At 41.6% G+C, this 20,281-nt stretch overlaps 1 protein-coding gene and 1 long non-coding RNA gene across 5 annotated transcripts in view; both read left to right on the top strand.

Annotated features, from left to right (window-relative positions):
• Nucleotides 1-2,359, top strand: LOC147160351 (uncharacterized). Its single transcript, XR_015097432.1, has 3 exons — nucleotides 1-149; nucleotides 567-656; nucleotides 2,236-2,359. It is a non-coding gene; the product is annotated as an uncharacterized LOC147160351 (long non-coding RNA).
• Nucleotides 2,360-8,357: 5,998 nt separating this feature from the next.
• The window catches only part of acer3 (alkaline ceramidase 3), a 49,812-nt gene continuing 37,888 nt past the window's right edge, over nucleotides 8,358-20,281 (top strand). For 2 of the 4 annotated variants that reach the window (XM_086099123.1, XM_086099122.1), the window contains exon 1: nucleotides 8,364-8,759. In XM_086099123.1, coding sequence (XP_085955249.1) covers nucleotides 8,657-8,759 — 103 coding nt within the window. In that variant the 5' untranslated portion in view covers nucleotides 8,364-8,656. Of the gene's footprint in view, nucleotides 8,760-20,281 lie in introns of all 4 variants that reach the window. The other 2 variants (XM_086099121.1, XM_086099124.1) reach the window with 2 other exon arrangements.

Here is a 20,281-nt window from a genome sequence, read left to right as displayed (position 1 = left end):
TTGGCAGCGTCCCCCTTTGACACGACGAGGAATACACAAACTTTTTTTTTACTTAAGTGTGTAAAAGAAGGATAATCAGACGCTTTCACGAGCGGTAAATCAGCCAGGATCGCGGAGGAATGAGGAGTACGAAGGTAGAACATCAACCGGTATGTGGTCATGAACTGTTTTGGAACCCGTTTAATTTTATTTTCTTGTGTCCTTGAGTACACATAGTTCACAATATAAACTCAGCACTGATTTACGTAACATAATTGTCATTGATTGTCGTAGTAATGGTATTACAGTTGCAACTGCAGTTGTAATGCAGTAATCATGACAAAACGTAATTGTTATTATATGTATTTAGTGTTGCACGGGATAGCGGTACCAGTACCAGTACCGTACCTCGATGTTTTGGCATCAAAAATGGCTCGGTATAATTTTTTCTTAGTACCCGGTACTTAAATTAAAAAAATACGAGACAGTCTGCCAACTCTGTTTTAAAGGCAGGTACACATACACGCATAGCCGCCTGTCTACCGATATGTGGAAAACGCCTTAAGTAAGCGACACGTCTCTTTCAGCCTGTGTGCGAGAGGGCGCAGGAAGATGGCTTCACACACTGAAGCGCTCGCTGGACTTGCACTCCTCATTGAGAAGCATGAATTAAGGAGGTAAATATAGTGCAAAAGTAACTTGTAAAAAAAATGTTATACCTGTAGAAAAAAGTATACATTTGTATAGTAAAAGTTGTGATTTGTACCTGTAAAAAAAAATTGTACCTGTAAAAGTCATGATTTGTACCTGTACAAAAACATTTTTGTACCTGTAGAAAAAAGTGTAAATTTGTATCTGTAAAAGTTGTGATTTGTACCTGTAGAAATGACAACTTGTAGTCAAAGAAGTCGCCACTAAGAGTCACAAGTGTTTTTTCTGCTGCTGTCCAGTCACGTGACTTTTGCACCAAATCTCTCGCTACAAATGGTGCAAAACTGATTTATACTTGTAGAGCACCGTGATTTGTACTCGTAACCTTATTAGCATGTCACAGCGGCATGATAAAAAGGCAGTTATTATATCATTAGATGCAGAAAAAGCTTTTGACAAAGTTAACTGGTCCTTCCTCTTTGCTGTTTTAAATAAATTTGGCTTTGGGAAGTCATTTATTCACTGGGTGTCAGTATTATATGATTCTTCTAAAGCTACTGTTACTACTAATGGGATTATATCTGAGTTTTACTCTACAGAGAGGCACAAGACAGGGATGCCCACTGTCCCCTTTATTATTTGCAATATTTATTGAACCGCTTGCATTAGCTATACGCCAGGAAAGAAGGATTCAAGGAATTCACTCTGGGGTAACAGAACATAAAATTAATCTATATGCCGATGATATTTTACTTTATTTAGAAAAGCCTGCTATTTCGTTAGGGGAAGTATTTAACTTAATAACTAAATTATCACAGTTATCAGATTATTCTATTAACTGGACAAAATCAACACTTCTACCTATTACAGAAAATTCATGGAACCCTGCAAGCCAGAACCCACACTACTCATTTCCTATAGGTGGACCTTGAAAGATCAGTCAAAATGCTTAAATCAGCTTGAACGATCAGTTAAAATGCTTAAATCAGCTGGCACCCACACATCCTCTTTTCTGAAAATGCTTGGCAGTCAAAGAGTTAATGGAAAAAATATCTGCCTCAAATAAAAACCAAATATCAAAATTTATAGAAACATAGTCTACGTATATAGAATATTTTAACCTAAATCTGGTTACTTAATTCTGCCTGTTAGCGAGAGCCACCGCATCGCGATAACTTATATGGGTACTCTTTACAGGTATTTTTTTTTACCTCAACTCTTTATCCTCTGTATTTAATAATTTTATTTTAAATATGACCATTTCTTGATAAATGTCAGTATTTTTGCAATGTATGCTTTGCAAACAGTTAAAAAAAAAAGGGGCTTACACTCTTAAACATACACATTTGCCTTCAACACTGAAACCAAATAAAAATAATGCAAATGGAAATGTTTATGAACAATGTCTGTGTCTATCAGTATTACCACTATTTCTGATATTAAGATGTGACAACATCTTCGTTTTTTTCTGGCTAACAAGATAAAGCTAAACGTTTAACCAATTACGTATAATGTCAGTGGCTGTGTTTTGATAATGACCCAGCTAGGAAGCTAGGATTATTTTCATTGTATGAATATGCTGACCCAACCATTCTGTTTGCACAGATGCCAGAATGCAGTCAATCAAAGCTACTTCTTGATCCATCTTGAGACGGTGGCACATGGTGTGACATCAAACTTGCTTCAAAGTGGCTGTGAAGTCCAACAAATGAGAATCCTTGATACACTTGTTACTGTTCTGAGAGAATTTTACTGAAGAAATTATGCTTTCTAAATGTCTTCCAATTTTGAGTTTGAAATGTTAAAGGAGTTTAATCCATATTGAGAGTTATTTGAAATAGTCAGATCAAATAGCATGTATCATTCAATAAACAAGATTGTGCATCATTTGAAATGTTTTATTTGATGTCCAGAAGAGCCGTTTCTGCATCCATCCAAAACGAGAACAGTATTCTTCTCACAAACAGAACAAAAGTTATTGATGGAGCTGTATGAGGAATTCAAGACTCACCAAAAAAGGCAATACTGCTGCTATCAATAAGACGAGGGAAATATCATTGGCAAAAAAAAAAAAAAAAGCAGACAGACTAATTGTATAAGTTATAATTGTTTCATGTTAGATGTGTATTTCACATTAATAGTGTTATTAATTATTGATTTAATGTAAAGCACTTCGAATTGACCTACATATTCATTCTTCACTGTTACATCTCAACAGTAGCCAAAAGCGATCATGGCAACAAGTCGGCAAGTAGCCTATAACAATATATATCAAAAATAAGACTAAATAGGTGTTGAGCTGTAAATATATGTTGTCCATTATTGTAGCCACCAGAAAAAAAGAATAAGGCCACTGCCACAGGTGGGGGAGGGGACCTCCGCCTGCTACATTCACATCAGCAGAAGATCTGCGAAATAAAACAGTATTTTCATTAATCCAGCTTGATGGAATACCCTCCAGGTGTCATCTCCTGTCTCTTGGCTGCTTGCTGATGGAGTGGGTCATCCTTTTCACTGATGCTTCAGCAGTGTCTCCAGCAGTTGTCTCCACCTTTTGAGCAAGATTTTGAAACTTATGAGATTCTCATTTAATTAAAAATAAATAAACTAACATTTGACCTAGTTACTTTTGTTAAAGTAGCTAGGTGACAGTGACACTGCTCACATCTTAGTGATACAGATAGACTAGCATTTCAAAAGCAGAATAGCCAATATTTAAATAAGAGTAATGTCACATTGGAAAATTTAAAGTAGAAATTAAAAGTGCAGAAAAAATACTTGCACAAATATTTGAATACTGTGAGTGATGAGTAAACTAAGAGTGTAAGAGCCTTTTTTTTAAAACTGTTTGCAAAGCATACATTGCAAAAATACTGACATTTATCAAGAAATGGTAATATTCAAAGTAAAATTATTAAAGGGTTGAGGTTAAAATACCTGTAGCGGCTTAAAGATTCACTCGCAGTAAAAATGTTTTGTTTTCATTTTATTATGATAGTAAGAGTACAGATACTTGAATATAATGTTACTCAAATACAAGTTGCTGGCTGAGTACTGTCCACTTTTGGTTATAGGTTTAGGTAGCTCTATAGTAATTTTCACATCTAAGCACTAAGCAGCAGTTTATGAGGTATTTTTAGATTTTTATTTTTTTTTACAGGTACACACTATTATTGATCGTATGTTTACACTGGTAGGCTTCAAATCTTGAAATAAAAATCGTGACTTCAATGTGTTCAGTTTTCGTGACAATTAACAACATGGGATGAGCTAGCTCGCACCGGATTACGAGCTATGATCGATCGTACAATAAATCTTACCTTCATACTAAAACTTCTTTCTTTCTGCCCACTTGAGTGCTCTGCATGTCAACCAACGTTTCTTCTCTTCTTCCAAAATGACGCGTAAACTGGTGTGGTGGCTACTCTGTTTGTTTGGAATTTCGGACTTGTGCATATTAATGATAAAAACGTGGCGTCATTTGAGTTCAACCCACTGTTGTTTGCTCAACCAATGAGGTTGAGCTTTAGCCCGCCCAAATCCTCCAGAGCCCGCCCTCTTCTTCTTCTTTTTATTTTATTTTTTTCTAAGAGCTCAGTATTGTTCATTCGGTAATTTCACAGATTTGACATGTCATCATCATTGCTCTTTTTTTTCAATTGTATTTTATTTTATTTTTTTATTTTGTATGTGGGTGAGTATGTGTATGTGCATGTGTGCGTGCGTGTGAGTGTGTGTGTATTCGTTAGTTCACATAAACCGAACACCGCCGTCAGGAGACCCGAGGAAGGACCAAAGAAAATAAAGGAAAGTGAAATCCAGCACCGACCAGACACCACCCACCGGGCTACCAACCAGAGTCCTTCACCAACCCCAGAAACATCTCAATTCCAACAAATCAGGGAGACCTCAAGAGACCAAAGGAGAGACTGAGGAAAGGAAGGATGGACAGACGAAGCAGGGTGAGATCCACAGACACCAGCCTCCACCGATTCAATGACCTGAGGAAGAAGCAGATTGTGTCTGAGTTTCGATAGATGCTGGTGTGGTGGATCTGGCGTGCATGAAAAGCTCCACCAAAGAGGGGAGCCGTCGACCCCTGCTAGGACAGAGCAAGCACAACACCTCAGGGCACCCCAGGCCGCGGCAGCGCCAAAGGACGACTCCCGGTTCCCGCCAGGGCCACCGGCCGGAGAGCAAACCCAACACGGCCCGCGCCCCCAACCCAACGCAGCAGGACGGGGCACTGCAGGCCCGCCAGGCACCCCACCGGGCCACAGCCCCCGCTCCCCCCACGCCCCCCATCCACCCCAACCCAGCCCAGCCGCCCCCAGGCCCCCAAGCCCCCAGACACCCCCCACCCCAGCACCCCCACTCCCAACCAAGCCGCCCCCCCGACCCCACCCCCACCAACCGGCAGCCCCCCAGCCCCCGACCCCTAGATCCCGGGACCCCCCGCACCCAGGCATCGGCGCCGAAGAGGGGCCGGACAGCGGAGCGGAGAGGGCACCCGCGCCCACCCCACCCCCCGCGGAGGGACGGAACACCGGCGGCAGAAGGGGAAATGGGGGCACCGGAGGACGGGCGGCACCGGAGGACGGGCGGCACCGGAGGACGGGCGGCACCCCGGCGGCCCACAGGCCCCGAACCGCGTCGCCGGGCCCAGAGCGACGGACCGCGCCGGAGCGGCGCCGCCCCGGACATCAGGGAGAGCCCCGCAACGCAGCACCCCCCAAGAGACCCAGGGAACGGCCAAGACGCAGCCGCCACCCAGCAGCCAACAGAGGGGCAGACCCGCCCACGCCCAGCCAGGGGGGGACAGCACCTATAGAATTAACCCACTGGCATGCAGTGAATCCAAATATGAACCCTTAGTGCCCATTGGAGGTGAATCTGCTCGATCCTGTTGGCAGCAACTGGGTTCCTGACTATAAAAACACAACCATTAGTCACAAATTGCCAAATACAGAAACTGAGTACTGTCCACTTTTGGTTATAGGTTTAGGTTATCTTGTAAAACATTCAATAGGGTTCTGTAGTTCCATAGTAATTTTCACATCTAAGCACTAAGCAGCAGTTTATGAGGTATTTTTAGATTTATTTACTTTTTACAGGTACAAGCTATTGATCGTATGTTTACACTGGTAGGCTTCAAATCTTGACATAAAAATCATGACTTCAATGTGTTCAGTTTTCGTGACAATTAACAACATGAGATGAGCTAGCTAGCACCGGATTACGAGCTATGATCGATCGTACAATAAATCTTACCTTCATACTAAAACTTCTTTCTTTCTGCCCACTTTGAGTGCTCTGCATGTCAACCAACGTTTAAGCTGTTCTACACGGTGTTTGTATATTGAACCATGTTGAAATTTCCACGCTTGGGACGTACTCTTCTTCCAAAATGACGCGTAAACTGGTGTGGCTCCTCTGTTTGTTTGGAATTTCGGATTTGTGCATCTTAATGATAAAAACGTGGCGTCATTTGAGTTCAACCCACTGTTGTTTGCTCAACCAATGAGGTTGAGCTTTAGCTGCCAAATCCTCCAGAGCCCGCCCTCTTCTTCTACGAGTACAAATCACGTTGCTCTACAAGTACAAATCAGTTTTGCACCATTTGTAGCGAGAGATTTGGTGCAAAAGTCACGTGACTGGACAGCAGCAGAAAAAAAACTCGTGGCGACTTCTTTGACTACAAGTTGTCATTTCTACAGGTACAAATCACAACTTTTACAGATACAAATTTACACTTTTTTTCTACAGGTACAAAATTGTTTTTGTACAGGTACAAATCATGACTTTTACAGGTACAATTTTTTTTTACAGATACAAAACAATTTTACAGGTACAATTTTTTTTTTACAGGTACCATTTTTTTTTACAGGTACACCTTTTTTTTCTACAGGTACAACATTTTTTTACAAGTTACTTTTGCACCATATTTACCTCCATACTTCATGCTTCTCAATGAGGAGTGCAAGTCCAGCGAGCGCTTCAGTGCGTGAAGCCATCTTCCTGCCCCCTCTCGCACACACGCTGAAAGAGACGTGTCGCTTACTTAAGGCGTTTTCCACATATCGGTAGACAGGCGGCCATGCGTGTATGTGTACCTGCCTTTAAAACAGAGTTGGCAGACGGTCTTGTATTTTTTTAATTTAAGTACCGGTACTAAGAAAAAATTATACCGTATAACGTAAAGTCCACTTTTGTCACGAACATGGCATGTCCTTTTGACAATTACCCTATTGATGAAGGTGCAGTATTATTGCGCAGGGAATAAAATTTTCGCCGTGAGATTCCTATCACACCGCACATAGATATGCTGGCATTTCCGGACAGTTACCTTTTTGAGTGGTACCGTTTCACATCACAGTCCATCACCTACATAACTTAATCCGTCCTTACATTTGCAACATTACCGGCGCTGTAGTCATGCGCTCACATCTCAGCATATATTGTGTGTTGCGCTCGGATTTTTCTTATAACCGTTTGAATAATGTTTTTTTATTTCATCTTAAATCAAGTGCGCTTTTTCCACGCAGAATTGCACCTAAATGAAATTAACTAATGAGTTACCATTCAACAGGTTTCCCTGTAATATTATTGTGATTGCAAAGGACTACATTTAAATTTACGCATTGACCCAAAACCCCAGCAGCAACGTTCTCCCAGGCCGACTTCCTCCATGTGGAGCCGCTGCGGTGTTGCACTTTTTTTCAAAAGACATGTTAAAATTCGCATATGATCGTATTTAGATTTCCAGTTGAGAGGGGTAAAAAAAACAACGCGCACTGCGCTTCCCCATTGCCATGGTGACTCGACGAATCGGGGCTCCATTGATGTGGACTTTTTAGTGTAGTAGTGTTTAACCAGGTGAAACAACTCTGCGTTGATATAACTACCTCAAATCAGCTGTCCTGGAACCGAAAACGCAGAGTTTCCTATCTCAGGGCATGTCAACTCGTTGTTCAGGGTTAGTCTCGGTGTTTGTTGAACATGCTTTGTGAATTGGATATATATATATATACACACACACACACATATATATATATATATATATATATATATATATATATAATTATAAATATCTTTATGTATTATTACTATAAATACATTCATGCATTTTCTAACCGCTTGTCCTCACAACACCACCCAGGCCCAGAAAGGCAGAAGCCCGGACTCGATCTCACGTCCTCTGGACTGAGAGGCGGACGTGCTAACCAGTCAACCACCGTGCCGCCCATTACAAATATATATTATTATAAATTCTGTTTGGTCCTGTCAGGAGGGTGGAGTTTGGTGGAGGACCCAAACGCAGGGAAGCAGGGCAAGGAGGCAGAGGTGATGTAAAAAAAAAAAAAGGAATTTAATTATACAAAACAAAAGCGAACTCCAAATGGCAAGTGAGACAAAACGTGGGGAGGACAACAAGGCAAAAAACTGGCAGCATGACGGGAGGAAAACGACAATGAATCGACGCAGACAGAGGGGAGACAAGCGACTAAATACACGCACGCACACGCACACACACCCACACACGCACACGCACACACACTTACACACACGCACCCCCACACACAATAAGATACACTGGCTGAGGGAACTGATTGGTTGACACGAGGAAGGGCAGGATTACACATAACAAGACCAAGGGAGAAAACAAGGAAAAATAGAACCCAAACATGACAGGTCCAAAAGGAATTTACATAATTTTTGTTTGTTTGTGTGTGTGTGTGTGTGTGTTTATAGCGCCCCCGCCCTTGAGACGTAGTACACGTATTACATGTAAAATGACACCAGGCGGTTATCCAAGACATCGAACAGTGGAGGGAAAGCGTCACAGGCAACAAACGACACACGGTTATGTGTGGGACTTGAGTGACATCACATCACTGACCCGCTCGCTATCTCTCGCGAGGAGGGGCGGGGCGTGGACGGCGCCTCTTGCTGCCACAGGCCGTACGCACGCCGGGGATGCGACGGCAAACCCGTTAGTGGTCATACAAACTCCTCCGCTTCCATCATGGCTCCCTCGTTGGACAGGCAGGGATACTGGGGGCGGCCCACTTCGACGCTCGACTGGTGTGAAGAGAATTATATCGTCTCCTACTACATTGCGGAATTCTGTGAGTAACAATGAAACGGCAGACGTAAATACAAGCGGGGGACTGTAATGACAAACCCCTGAAACCTCGACGTCAAAATAATGTTGAGTTGTATTTTGTTGATAGTTGATTAGAAACGCGACTTGCATACGACTAGTCATTCCCACAACAGAAACATGCTCTCCTTATATTGTTTCCCATATTAGCTCCACGCACTATGAAATTAGCTACATTCATGCTGTATTATTATTCTAATAGACAGCTCATTTGCTCGTGACCGTGCGCACCGACGTCCCACGACCTTATCAAAACGAAAGTTTAAAAAAAAAACATTCTTGCAAAGAAAAGGAAAAAAACAGGTTTGTCCAGAAACAATAGCTGGAACACAAACGTGCAAGATGCTCTGGGCTGGATGTTCTCAATGATTAACAACCCATTCTTAACAACTTGGTCACTTTATTAGATACACTTCTGTATCATTGTCGAGTAGGCAACCTCTATAAGTGCAAATCTACACCCTACAACTACAATATTACATGAATAAATCAGTTGCATCTAATTTAAATGTGCAGGTCATGTGGCTGCTAAATGCATAGGATAAGACATGTTTTTATTCATGAAAACAGTAATAGTGTCGGGAACTATCAATGTTTTTTTTTTTTTATGTTCCCAAAATCCATGGCCTGACTAGTGCATCCCCCATACTGACAGTTGGAGTTTTTGTTTATACTGACGACTCAAGGTGCTTTAGCATAGTAACTAGCACTCATTCAGTAGCAATATATGCATGGATTGCAGCATTGTTCAAGGGGGAATAAGGAATATATTCTATATATACGGTATGCATTGTTCATTGCAAACTAACCAAGGAGAGATCACCTTATATGGATTATAAATGCATTTATAATCAGTGACCAAAGTCTGTCCAATATCAGCTACTCTATCAGGCAGCTGCAGTTAAATAGAACAATACTGGTAAGCTTTTCTGGTTTTCAAACTGATAAGGTCTTGTACGTGTTTGCACATCACCGCACTCAGGCAGAATAATGTTGATCACTTTTGTGATCTCCACTGCACAGACTCATGTCGTAATAAACCAGTTAATAATATAGTCAAAAGTTGTGCAATATCGGCTAGTTTCTATATACAATATTCTTTTCATTAGCATACAAAGACATTTGATATTTAACTTAACTTTGTTGGATCAGTGTGGGGAAGTCTTCTCAAAACAATGTAAAGACGAGCAAACCTTTCATTTAATTTAAAAAAACAACTTTTTTTCCACTGATGGGGTCAATTTTTTAAAATTAGATTTTTATATTGGGCCTTATGTGTAAGAGGGAAAATGCTTCCATTGACTTAAGTCAGTCATTTACAGAACTTCATGACAGCTAACCCAGCCACTATGGCCGCACAAACTGAATAAAAAACATTTTATTGTGCTGATTAGAGAGGCGTTAGCCGTGATATTTATTGACGCAAAATATCAGGGCTCCCTGTTTGTTTACAATGCTAACCTGCGACTTCACTCCACTTAAAACATGGTACTAACTATCATTCAAAGACAAGTCTTTGTACTTTTTTTGCAAGAAAAAAAGATGAGCCCAAGACTGACTCGTTGATGAGAAAAAAGTGCAACTAAGGTTCAAGCCTCCCACTAAAAACAAAAGCTGCATTTATCATAATGCCATAATGGTGTTTTTGTTTAATTCTTAGCCGGTCCATCAAAATATTTCTCAGCTGCTCTTTGACTCTAAAAAGGCTGCAGACCGCTAATTTAGGGTGAATCACTCAATTTAATAAATCACATATCTTGGCTTTTTGCACGTTCGTTCACAGCTTTTTCGTGTGGTGGGTGTTTAGGAAATCTCGACCGGAGAATACATGAAATGCATGAAAGTCCAGGCTCTTAAAGGACTTATGCGTGAAAGGGACCATATGTTCAATGCTCAACAAATTCACAAGACCACCTACACTACATAAAAATGAGTTGAGATTAGGCATGGGCCAATATTAGATTTTGACGGTATGATAACCGTGAGCAAAAATATCGCGTTGTCACGGTATTAAAATTACAGCTCTAAAATGTCCTTTAAAAAAATATTTGGGTAAATAAAAACAGCTTTTTTTTCACTCAACACATTCTATTTAATCTTTAAACAAACTATAGAATATTTGGTACATTAAGTAATGTGCACCATGCTAAGTTTATATAAATAAATGTTGACATTCTTTTTGTGTTTTAATTCTTCTTAGCAAGACGCAGTGTCCCATCACAGGCAGGGCTGGACTAGCCATCTGGCATAGAGGGCAGATGCCCCGTGGGCCCGTGTCTTTTGGGGCAGATACAGTGCTTTTTAAAAATATTTTCCTCCATTTTACACCAAGAGACTGGCCCAAAATTTTGAAGGACTAGTCCATTAATCCATTTCAAATATGGGCAGCAAACTGAAAAAACATCAGCAGAACTTCGTGTTAGGCAGGGGTGCTCTGGAGTTAGGCTATGTCGGGCTGGGCCAGCCGCCCTAAGTCAAAATGCCAGGGCTGCTTTTTTTTTTGTGCCAGTCCAGCCCTGATCACCGGTGAGCTATTGTTACAATAGACCCAATTACTCATGTTGTCCTTGGGGACACGCTGGCACCTACACATGTACACTTATTTATTTATTTGTGTCTGTTTGTTTGTTTATTTATTCATTTATTTATTCATTTATTTATTCATTTATTTATTCATTTATTTATTCATTTATTTATTCATTTATTCATTTGGGACAATAAGTTATCCCCACTCCCCACCCTTCTCTGTTCTTCCCTCCTCCTCCTATGTGCATGACTGCACGTGCACTCGCTGGAGAAGCAGAAATTAAGGCCCTGTCCAGACGGAAGCAAAGGAGAGGACTCCCTCTCTCCCTCTTCGTTCCTCAAACAAATGTCGTACACACAGAAGCATTTCAAGACTTGCGTGTGTCCAAAAGAAGAAGCTGAGGACGTTTAACGGCTGTAATGAATATATACCAAGTCTGGAGTGGCGCTGTAGGGCAGCCACAGGGAGTTAACGGAAAGCGTAGAAGAAGAATCAGGGAAGAAGACGAACACTTTTTTTTTCTAACTTTATTGCAATCTGCAGAACAAACATGGCTTTGCATGTATCAAAACAACATGAAAAAGACGAACATAGGAGAAGTGACAATGGCGGGTCATTCAAGTACAACACCGCTTGTTAAACATGGGAATAAAGAAGCAAAATATTTTGTGCAAAATGACTACGACACGGCTATCCGCCATTGTTGTTGACAGACTGACGGTTCGTGCACAGTCACGCGAGAATTGGCGCATACGTCATCAATCTGCGACAATGCGTCGTCATCGAGCTGCGACCATTACGTCATCACTGGAGAAGTATCCTGCATATGGTGTCCAGACGGACACGTACGGGGCGCGTTTTGAAATCTTTTCACTCTGGAGCCCGGTTTCAAAAGTGATCGGTTTCAAGCTCCGAAACCGTGCCGTGTGGACGAACAGCCAAATGGTAAGAAACTTGTGAGGATACATTGAAACTGGCTTTCGTGTGGACGGGGCCTTAGTTAATTGCAGGCAATTAACATCAAGGATGCCGCTCGTTTACGCAACTCCGCAAGTAGAGCTCATTACCGGTGACAGACAGTATTAGCGGTTATTGAAACCTTGACTTCTTAAGACCACGGTAAATCGTCAAACCGAACTAGGCATGTGGCGATATCAGATTCTGACGGTATGATAACCTTGAGCAAAAATATCGTGGTGTCACGGTATTGAATTTACAGCTCTAAAAGGTATTACGTTTTAAAGGGACTACACCATGGTATTTTAAGCCCTTCCACAGTTAACTATAGGCATATAATGATGAAATATTACCTTTAACACAATGGCGATGTCATTTCTTATGAAATGTGAGTATTTCGGTGGCTATTTTTCTTACCCAGAAGTCAAACGCTCGGTTCAGTAAAACCCCGCCTCTCCCCCTCTGGCTGCCACGCCCCTCTCATGACGTCGTCCGAGCCGCCCACGAAACATACAGATAAGTTTTAAGCAGATTTTTAACATGGACTTTCAATTTCACGGGCTGCTAGATCTCTGCGTTTGGTCAAGCCATCAATTCTTGAATAAACATTTGAAACTAAACGGGTCTTTGCCGCAAGAAATCGTGGAAGAGGAGGGGAGCAGAGAGGTTAGAGGAAAGAAGGAAGAGGGAAAAAAAACATCCACAGCTGGTCGCCAACCCGCGCCCTGTTGCTTATGGGGCAAGCGCACTATCCACTACACTATCCATTCATTTAAATACACCAGCGCAAATTTTTACGTAGTTTACACCAGTGTCAGCCATTGGATTTTATTGCACTTTGGCATTGCAAATGTAAAGAATAATTGATTGCTTTGAATTCATTTAGACAGAATGTTTGTTGATAAAGGCTACTTTTGTCACTATCCCATGGAGGGAGGTCTCAGAGAAACGGGCGTGCGTTGAGTCCGTAGAGGCGGTGTAGGGTGGGGCCGCACGCAATGACTTCAAACCGTGCCAACAGCTCGTTTTCTCAGGTTGGGAGAGGCTGGTGCTTGGAGAGCAGAATAACCTAGAATTTCTCATGCAGGGGTGAATGGCGGAAAACACAACTTTGGTCATGTTTTTGGGGAGGAATTAGCATTTTAACATGGCTAAAAGCTTCAAAAAGTAGATTTTTCATGTTGCAGTCCGTTTAAATATATTTTGGTAAATAAAACAACCTTTTTCCCACATTGAACAGTATTATTTTTAAACAAAATATAGAATACAGCATTTGTTACAATAACAAACGTTTGCCATGCTCAGTGAAAATTACTAAGTATCAAACAAACGCCGTACCTAAAGTGAGCAAAAACTGCAGCTCAACAATAAATTAATAATGAAATCTTTCTGATTGGGCACAGCATCAAAATTAACTTATTTCCTCGCAAAAACATAAAATGTTCTATTTTAAATATTGCCATGGTCCCAAAAACTTATTTATATGTTTTTTTTGTTTTTGTTTAAAAAAAAAATTATGCGAGAGCATGGTTTTGATGCAGCCTCTGACCTGAAGAGGTGGCTTAAAGCAACGGTAGTTATTACAAAAAATGGCCAGCAGGCAGCTGCAGAGTATAAGAGATGTCATGTTTGGGTTCTGTTTTTCCTTGTGTGTCTCCCTTGGTCTTGTTAAGTGTAATCCTGCCCTTCCTCGTGTCAACCAATCAGTGCCCTCACCCACTTGTGTCTTGCCCCAGGTGTGCCTTGTGTCGTTGGTGTGTGCGTGTATTTAGTCTCCTGTCTCCCCTCTGTCTGCGTCAATTCATTGTTGTTTTCCTCCAGTTATGCTGCCAGTTTTTTGCCCTGTTGTTCCCCCCATGTTTTTTATTGTTTGCCTTCTTGGAGTTTGTTGTTTTTGTTTCTGGATAGTACATCGTTTCCCTTCTTGTTTTTGGTTGAATTAAATCCCTCTTTTGACTGAACCTCTGCCTCCTCGCTCTGCCTTCCCGCATTTGGGTCCTCAAACTCCCCCAACCTGACAAGAGATCAACTAGGGCCATGTTGCAACAAGCTCTTTTCCCCAGTGTTTTCGACATGTGTGAATAATGATGAAACCTAGCTATATTCTAATGCTAATTGCTGCAAAACGGAAACAGATACAAATATACTTTTTTTTCTGATGAAAGAAGAGTCTCTAATCTTTCTTTTGGTAGGTTCCATATTTTTATAGCAATCGAACACAATATTCCGTGGGCCTTGTAAAATCAGTCAAAATCCAGTAAAACAGCCGGGAGCAAAGGGGGTTGCTTCAGTGAAAATGGCTGGGAGTGAATGAGTTAAACTGAAACGTGCAATTTGTAAAAAGTTTTCATCTAAAGCACAATAATCACAAAAAAATATGGATTTTTTTTCTTTAAAAAAAAGAAGAGATGATCACTTATATGTTCTCGTCAGTTCCAATTATGATGCAGAAAGGTGTTCACCTTTCCTGGATTCAGTTTGGAACGATGAGGTGAGAGGATGTATCCACTACTACTAAAAATCCTCTCTGAGAGCACACTGGTGGCTGGGATGCAGATTATTATTTTTGCTACATTGCCAGGGAAAGGCAGCTCTTCAGCATGTACCTTCCACCATGCCAGTGGCGAAGGGGTGTATTTTCTTCAATCTTTTGTTGTTTTGCTGTTGTAATTTTTTTCAGCAGGCTAGATAGAGATTTGTCTTTCTTATTTGTAGCAGCAGTAGAGGCAGTGGAGGTGGAAGTGCTGCTTCCTTGAGCTTGGTGGCAGTAGGGCTGGGCAATATGACCCAAAATTCATATCACGGTATAAACTGCATCCCTTCACGGTAACGGTATATATCACAGTATAGAATTAAGTCTGTGCGTTTTTTTGTTTTTTTAATTAAATAATTTGCTTACTGGTTTACATAGTCCTTTAAGGAAGCTATATGGATTAAAAAAAAACAATGAAAGAAAAAATTCACTATGGATAACAACATTTATTGTGCAAATCTCAAATCAAAATTTAAATTCAGCACTCTCTGATGCAAAATTGTGCAAACAAAAAATATTCAGGGCTCTACACTAACTTTTGCACTGGTAGCACTTGTGCTACCAACTTTTTCAGTTGGTCGCACCACAGGTTTTGGCACACCTTTTTGGGGGATATAGAGCTTGACTGTATTTGCTCATGTATAGTTGTCTCAATTTGTATAGCATACTTTCAGATGACAGTGACTCAGCATATATCTGCAAAAATATTTTACTGTGGCAAGATTTGTCTGCACTAAAACAGGTCAATTATTTTATACTTTAAAATAAATTGGGGGGGAAAAGGCTTTGCTTTTGTGAACATTAGTTTGTTCAATGCAGAGGGGGCAGCTCTTAGCATGCCATCAGTCAAATCTGGCCCTTCAACATTATTTTGGATTAAGTCATCCGATGTAGTGTTTCCCAACCAGAGTACATAATATGTAAACTCAAGTAACTGATCAAAATAAAATAAAACTGCTAAACTTTGACTCAGACTGTGTATTCCCTGTTCAATGTTTTGTTTAATGTCTGTTAAGGGACTATAGAATAGGTGCACTTATTTTTTTATGGTAAATGTTATAAGAGTTATATAAAAATAGCAGATTTATTCTTTATTTTTGATTCATTGACATACCAACAACTAGAATGGAGGATGGTATTGCAAACAGAAGTCACTCGTTGGACCATTGATTGTAATTAAGTTAAAAAACAACAACAACGTGATATCACACCCATCATTCTTCTTAATGTATGCCAGCTTTTATAGATTGATAGAAAGCTTACATTGTTTAGATATTTGCAATTATTAACGGTTAATGCATTGATGGACTTTTTTCTGTCTGAGTTTGAAATGTCCTGCAGTTTGGCTCGCCGAACGCTGTCATTTGTTTATGCTCCCATTAGTGGCTAGTTGCTAACACTGCAGACTTGTGTCGTATGACTCGTATCATACAATGACAGACTAATTAACAGACTAATTAACTTTCTTAGCATCCTTAATTGGCAATTAAATATAATTTTGAGGTGGCGTCGTGTTGATGTTGGAAGTCAACAGTCGCGTGAGGACGAGTCAAACTGGCTGCCACAAAGAGCCGCGCGCAGATACGATGACGTCATCAACATGCGCTACCGCGGTAAGATGGTAGAGTCAAAATCTCTGCTTTTGGAAAAATGTATACCTTATATTGAATATACTGTTTATATCGCCCAGACCGAGGTGGCAGGTAATTGTTGAAGCAGCAGCATTTGTTTCTGAACTCAGTATAAGTCATTTAGGGGTCTCAGAAGTTGGCAAACCTTCTCCATAGTTTGCCAATGCCAATACAGATTTTTGGCAGAAAAAAATATCGATGAATTGGCCGATTATTTAAAAAAAATATATAATGCATAAAATGATTCCCCCCCATTCATTTTCAATGGGTGTCACTTACGCACATTAAGATTTACTCTGCTTTGAATGACAAGTCCATAGTATGACGTGATTGGGAGGAATGGCCCCCCAGATCAGAACCTGAGTGGTGTTCTGTTATTGGACTTATTTGCTAATGAATTAATAATAATACATTTTAATTGTAAAGCACTTTATATTTGACGTCAAACCTCAAAGTGCTACAGTGAGTAGACATAAAACACATAGTAAAACCAATGTATTAAAACCAATTAAAAAAACACTATAAATAAGATAAAACAATCATAAAAATCACAATTGATACGTCTTTCTAAAAAGGAAGGTTTTAAGTCCTTTCCTAAAAACATCCAACTTCTGAGGAGCCCTAAGGTGGTCCGGGAGGGCGTTCCACAGACGAGGAGCTGCGGTTTCAAAGGCCCTATCGCCCATAGTTTTAAGCCGTGTCCTGGGCAAGACCAGACTGTGCTGTTGCATATGCGCACTTGGCACCAAGACACCCTAGGCTGCAGTTCGATGATCGACTTTGTAGTCGTGCGGCCACATGTTTTGGACACTCGGGTGAAGAGAGGGGCGGAGCTGTCAACTGATCACCACCTGATGGTGTGTTGGCTCCGATGGTGGGGGAAGATGCCGGTCTCCCTTGTCCCAGGGGAGGCGGAGGACATTGAGTCAGAGTTGGCCATGTTCCGCGCCTCCATTGTTGAGGCGGCCGATCGGAGCTGTGGCTGTAAGGTGGTCGGTGCCTGTCGTGGTGGAGAAGGAGTCTTATTGGGCTTTTTTGGCCTGTGGGACTACGGAGGCAGCTGACAGGTAAAACGGCTTTGGCGATTGCTGAGGCCAAAACTCGGACATGAGAGGAGTTCGGTGAGGCCATGGAAAACGACTTCCGGACGGCTTCGAGGAAATTCTGGTTCACCATTAGGCTTCTCAGGAGAGGAAAGCAGTGCACCATTAGCACTGTGTATAGTGGAGATGGGGTGCTGCTGACCTCGACTCTGGACGTCGTGAGTCTGTGGGGAAAACATTTCAAAGTCCTCCTCAACTCCACCAACACGTCTTCCTTTGAGGAAGCAGGGTCTAGGGACTCTGAGGTGGGCTCTCCTACCTCTGGGGTCGAAGTCACTGAGGTGGTTGGAAAACTCCTGAGTGGATGAGATCAGCCCGGAGTTCCTAAGGGCTCTGGTTGTTGTGGGGCTGTCATGGTTGACGCGCCTCTACAACATCGCGTGGACATCAGGGACAGTGCTTCTGGATTGGCAGACAGGGGTGGTGGTCCCCCTTTTTAAGAAGGGGGACCGGAGGGTGTGCTCCAACTATAGAGGGATCACACTCCTCAGCCTTCCTGGTAAGGTCTATTCAGGAGTGCTGGAGAGGAGGGTCCGTCAGCAAGTCGAATCTCGGATTCAGGAGGAGCAGTGTGGTTTTTGTCCCGGCCGTGGAACAGAGGACCAGCTCTACACCCTCGGCAGGGTCCTCGAGGGTGCATGGGAGTTCGCCCAACCAGTCTCCATGTGTTTTGTAGATTTGGAGAAGGCGTAGTTACTTCGGGAGTACAGGGTACCGAGCCCCTTGATACGGGCTGTTCGGTCCCTGTACGACTGGTGTCAGAGTTTGGTCCACATTGCCAGCAGTAAGTCGGATTTGTTTCCAGTGAAGGTTGGACTCCGCCAGGACTGCCCTTTATCGCTTATTCTGTTCATAACTTTTTGGGCCAGAAATTCTAGGCGCAGCCGAGGCGTTGAGGGGGTCCAGTTTCTGCTATTTGCAGATTATGTGGTGCTGTTGGCTTCATCAGGCTGTGATCTCCAACTCTCACTGGAGCGGTTCGCAGCCGAGTGTGAAGCGGTTGGGAACTTTGTATTGCTTTAAACGCGTTTTCAGCCCCTGATTGTACACTTCAGGTGAAACTGTCAAAATCAGCACCTCCATATCCGAGACCATGGTCCTCAGTCAGAAAAGGCCTTCTCCGGGTCGGGGATGAGATCCTGCCCCAAGTGGAGAAGTTCAAGTATTCCTGATACAAGCGGCCGAGATGAATTTCCTCCGCTGGGTGCCCGGGCTCTCCCTTAGAGATAGGGTGAGAAGCTCGGTCATCCGGGAAGGACTCGGAGTCGAGCCGCTGTTCCTCCACGTTGAGAGTAACCAGATCTGGTTCGGATGCCTCCTGGACGCCTTCCAGGAGAGGTGTTGTCCCACCGGCTGTAGGCCCCAGGGACGATCCAGGACATGCTGGAGAGACTATGGCTCTTGGCTGGCCTGGGAATAGCTTGGGATCCCGCTGGAGGAGCTGGTTCAAGTGGCCGGTGAGAGGGAAGTCTGAGCCTGCTAAAGCTGCTACCCCCGCGACCCGACCTCGGATAAGCGGTAGGAGATGGATGGATATACAAGATTATTGTATAGATTTATGTGTCAATAACAAAACCATTCTTACTTGTTTATAACTGCTGTACTGTATATGGTAAAAGTACGTAATTGGGCTGGAAAAATAGCAATCACAATTATTTGATTGAGATTTAAATCATGACTAAAACAATTTGTGATTACAAAACGTAGTATTTATTCAACTACTAAAGCTGCTCATCGTAGCGTCATGCCCATTCATCCCTGCACGTTGTTTTTGTCAAGTACAAATTATGTTCTAAATATTATGTGAAATTCAATTCTCTTGCATTTTTATTACTCATTTTCATTCTAAGCATTAACCTTTTCTTTTATATATTTTGATCTTGTGTTATTTTCACAAGTCTTGGTATTTACCAGGCTAACCTGGGGCCTCGGGTATTGTATATCATGCCATGTCAATGTGTGTTAAAACAACAAAAATCCTTGGATGTTTGCATCCTTTAATTTTGAGAAAATAATTTATTTGAATCCTTGAAATACCAACTTTAAATTAGTGCTGTCGGGCCATTAAACATTTAAATAATTAATTACAGGATTTTTAATTAATTAATCTAATTAATCTATTTTAATCTCATATCTGATAAAGGTCCCCAAATAAAGAATTTGAATTCCAGGACATTACAAAATTGTAGTGCATGACTAATCAATTGAATACACCAAGAAGAGAAGAGTGCTTTGTAAGTGCTTCATGAATGAAATTCAAAAGAAAATGTTTAAGCCAATTAGGCCATACATTATTTTAAAAGATAATCTAAACTTCAATTTTGTTCAATTTTTTTTTTTAACAAACTTTAATCTGAATTTCCACAAGCTGCGGTCGGTATGGATGGCATGAGTTGAAATGATAATAAATAGCTGTGGTGGCTTTTGAGCCAAACTAACAAACTGGTAATCAGGAAAAGATAGAGGTTAGGAGAGGTTAAAGCTACAATATCGGGGTCATAACAACTCAAACCCAAAAGAGGAACTGGGGCTATAGTATCAATTCATCAAATCAAAAACCCACCCCAAGCTAGGTTACAGGATCTGACAACAGACAACTAACGCTATGTGTCCTTGAGCCAGTTGCTCAAACAAGCTTGTTTACATTGAGAGTCTTAAATGATAAGTCAGGCTGGAGCTGCTTTTTTCTTTTTTACAAAAAGTACAAATCACTGCGTTCTTGTTAATAGTCCCGGC

This window comes from Leptonotus elevatus, chromosome 16, assembly GCF_054856555.1.
Source record: "Leptonotus elevatus isolate MCC_2025b chromosome 16, RoL_Lele_1.0, whole genome shotgun sequence".
Lineage (NCBI taxonomy): Eukaryota > Metazoa > Chordata > Actinopteri > Syngnathiformes > Syngnathidae > Leptonotus > Leptonotus elevatus.
Note: the sequence above shows the minus strand (reverse complement) of the source record. Positions and strands in the feature narration are given on the sequence as shown.